Source organism: Cicer arietinum, chromosome 5, assembly GCF_000331145.2.
Source record: "Cicer arietinum cultivar CDC Frontier isolate Library 1 chromosome 5, Cicar.CDCFrontier_v2.0, whole genome shotgun sequence".
Lineage (NCBI taxonomy): Eukaryota > Viridiplantae > Streptophyta > Magnoliopsida > Fabales > Fabaceae > Cicer > Cicer arietinum.
In genome coordinates, this window is record NC_021164.2 from 60,700,790 (window position 1) to 60,704,937 (window position 4,148).

Sequence of the window (4,148 nt, forward strand, 5' to 3'; positions counted from 1 at the left end):
AAAAAAAAAACAAAAAGGGAAAGGGATAGTTGGAGGGTTAAAAAATTCAGAGTTTAAAAGATCTCCAAAAAGGAAAAGTTGGATTTTGTAACCTTCAATTTAACTTATACCTCCCAAAATGTTAAAAATCCAAATATGTCCTATAATTTTTATTAAATTAATGGTAAAAAATATTACTACAAAATCTCACCCCTCACCAAAATTTCCGGTAAATAATCTTTTTCTCTTAAATATTCGATACAGATTTTATAATTACCGATACATATTATTATTTTTTAAATAACTTTTTAAATTTTTTTTTTAACTTTTTTCATTTGAAGTAAGGATGAAAAAAACACCATTATCGATAGATTTGACTGAAACATTCACAATGATTTAATTTTTAAATCAAAAGAAGCTGTTATATCATGGACAAGAGAGGTTGACTGACATAATCGAGTAGTTGTTATTATTACTCCCTCTGACATAGAGATCGAAAAGAGAAGAAATAAATTAAAATTAATTTTTGATTGTGATAGAGGTGGAAAATATAAGTCAAATAAATGTAACTAAAAAATTTCAACTAAAATGTAATAGTTCTTCTATTATATTGTGTAAGATGTCAAACTCGAGAATGTTCAACGGTACTTTTTGCTTTTCTAATCTCACTGAAAATAAATTGAATATGAAATAATTATATAAAAAAACTAAAAACAAAAATTGTAACGAAAATGTCAAGAAAGAATGAAGTTTCCGGTAGTTATTTTTCAATACCAGAAATTTCATTCTTAAAATATCTGGAAGTTTCAACAAGAAATTTAACTATACATAATGATGTTTTTTTCTCCCTAGTTCAAAAAAAAAAAAAAATTAAAAAAATCCAAAAATTAATAATAATAATAATAATAATAATAATAATAATAATAATAATAATAATAATAATAATAATAATACATACCAGAAATTTTAAAAATGAAAATTTTCGGTAAAGTAAAATTAACTACAGAAAATTTCAAGTCACAAATTTATGATAGAGTAAAATTAATTATCAGAAATTTCTAAGTACAAAATTTTTGATAGTATAAATATTGTATAGAAAATTTTGTAACTTGAAAAAGATTATTTACCATAAACTTTGGTGAGAGGTGAGATTTTGAAGTAATTTGTTTTTATCATTAATTTAATAAAAATTAAAAGGGTATATTTGAATTTATAACATTTAGGGGGGTATGAGTTAAAATCCAACATTCCTAAAAAGGAAAGCCCCAAAATTAAAAAGCCTCTAAAATTTTGTCGAGTTAGGTGGGCCTATTGTTCCGCTTTATTTTTTTTTTAATTTTTGTTTTTGAATAAATAAAATTTTTTCTCAAAATTTTTTTGATAAAAAATATTTACAATCTTTTGATTCGAGAAAAAAAAAAATTTCAAGAAAAATAATTATTTGATTTTGCTCACAAAATTTTTGATAAAAAAATGATTTAAAATTTTTTTCATGAAAAAAATATTTTAGATTTTCTTGAATTTTTTTTCGAGAAAAATAAATATAATTTAGAAAAGAATAATTAACAAAATATTGGCCTATGAGTCCCTTTCCTTAAACCCACTGAAATAATGCTCCGATGCCTTACAAAATTTATTTTAATAGAATACCTAATATTAAGGACTTAGTATGAGATTTTTGAGAGGGACTCAAGACTTTAAAATTTTATTGACAACTCTATTTGCAGTCATTATCATATTTAGTGAAAAACACGATGATATTAGGGATAAAAAAAACTAGTGATAAAAAAAAACTATTTTTATAATTTTGTAATATGTATTTTTTACCATACATCAATGTTTGTAAAAAATAAAGTTTGATTAAAAATACAATGAATATTATTAATTTATTTTCACATGTCTTCTTTTTGTAATATTATTCATTTTCCTAAAAAGAATATAAGTTTTAATTTTAAAAATTTTAAACTTAAGGAATTCAGAGCCAAAGGAGAACAATTTTGAAAACTCCCTATTTGTGTTTTATTTATTGATTTGAAAAATCTGGTATCAACAATGCATGAATCTTTTATTAAATTGACATAGTTGACCCGTTAAAGCAGCTCTAAATCTACTAATTATCTATATACTAATATTGGGATGTCTCCTAATTCTCTCACTTTTCAACCAAAGCTTTACCCATTTCTCTCCCAATCACAAATTATCTCCTCTCATGCATAGTACGTACTTTCATTCCCCATGCAAACTACGCCCCTCTCTTCATTTGTAATATCATCCCTTCAATATTCCAAAACCACCTTTTCTTCCTAGTCTCCTCCCCACCCCGCCGCTCCCCATACACCCATGGAGGAGCGGGCCTCATTGCCGCCACCACCTCCTCCACAAGGTTATTCCGACAACGATGACAATTCAAAACCTAAATTACCTGATATTGGTCCCGGCACATATGTTGTCCAAGTTCCTAAGGACCAAATCTACCGCGTTCCACCACCGGAAAATGCTCGTATTGCGGAGCTTCATCGAAGTTCTCCGGCTAAGGAGACAAATCGGTCACATTGTTGGTGTTTTGTGTTCATCATAATCTTCCTCGTTGTTGTGATTATTATTGGAGGCCTTCTAGGTGGCCTTTTCTCCATTGTACTTACACCAAAGGACCCAAGATTTTCAATCCAACACTTTCTCTTACATAGCAAGCCCCATCCACAATACAAAATTACTTTAGAAGTCCACAATCCAAATTCAAATGTGGGAATTTTGTATAAAGAAGGAGGAGACGTATCCCTTTCTTTAAAACGACAAAAAATTGCTTCAAGTGCCTATCCAACTTTCTCTCAAGACCGTCATAATTCAACGGAATTTGAGATAACATTAAAAAGTTCAACATCTAAATTGCCTAAGGAGGTGGAAGAAAGCATGACAAATGATAAAAAAAGAGTGCATGTTACATTTTCCTTATCAATTCATGTCCAAGCAAAAATGAAATTGGGCTTGTTGCATAGTGGGTCAATGAAATACGATGTTTCGTGCCAAGTAAAGGTGGATACATTGGCACAAAGCACTCATGTAGTTTCTCAACAATGTCAAACTAAACGACATTAGTTGTTGTAGCAATTGTAGCTTCCTCGTCATCTCGACATTTTGAGATTCAGGTGTTGTAAATTTTTTATTTTTTTCTTCTCTTTGATAATAATTTGATTAATCTTTACATAAGATATTTTTAGTGATCGTAAAAATTTATGTTTTAGATTTTAGTTTTTCTTTTGTTTTTGAGCAATATAGATGTTAATAATTACTTCATAGAGAGATACTATATGATGAGTTAAATTAAGACTTAATAATTCAATATACGTTGTCCTAATTACTATAGGATGTCTGTAAATGCATTACACTGACATAAAGACGAGGATATGAGGTATAGTACTATTCCATAAACATACGTACAATTTGAAGAAGATGAAACTATATTGACATAATATTTGTTTAATATATATATATATATATATATAATACTACTATATTGTTCATGACAAATTCTATAGTAATATAAAAAAAAATATGAATTGGTTCAATGAATATTTTGATTAATTTGTCTCTGTAGACATTACTATAATATCTATTAAAGTTGACTAAATTAAAAATTTTGATATATTTATTTATTCAATTTTGACCCTGGTAATTAAATAAATTGTTTTTATAATTGAAATTAAAAAATTTATTTGAATTAAAATCATACAAAAAAAATAATTTTAAAATAAATCCAAAAGATAAAACTTAAAAATTTAGTGATGTTAAATATAAAATATGATCAAACTCATTATAGATGATAGTACCAAAACATATTAATTTTTAAATATATGATATAAATTCCCTTGTTTAGTAATTGATTATTAGATATTTGTATTGGTTGGTAAAAAGTTTACATCTTTATTGTAGATTAAGATTAACTTATTATGCAATTTTAATAAACGACGTAAATTTCCTCCTGAATAAAATAAAATAAATAAATCATGTAAATTTTGATAAATCTTAGAAATATACTAAATTATTTAAATTTAAGTAAAAGTTTATAAATATAATTTAGACTTTTAATTCAACGATGACATGTGATATAAATATTCAACAAAAGTTATTAAACAATATAATAATATCCAAATTTGTAAAAAAAAAAAAAA

At 25.9% G+C, this 4,148-nt stretch overlaps 1 protein-coding gene across 1 annotated transcript; it reads left to right on the plus strand.

Annotated features, from left to right (window-relative positions):
• The first annotated feature begins 2,213 nt into the window (after window positions 1-2,213).
• On the plus strand, window positions 2,214-3,319 carry LOC101514274 (NDR1/HIN1-like protein 13). Its single transcript, XM_004500558.4, has one exon. It carries the CDS (start codon window positions 2,320-2,322, stop codon window positions 3,073-3,075), a length of 756 nt encoding a protein of 251 aa, XP_004500615.1. The 5' UTR covers window positions 2,214-2,319; the 3' UTR covers window positions 3,076-3,319.
• The last annotated feature ends 829 nt before the right edge of the window (window positions 3,320-4,148 follow it).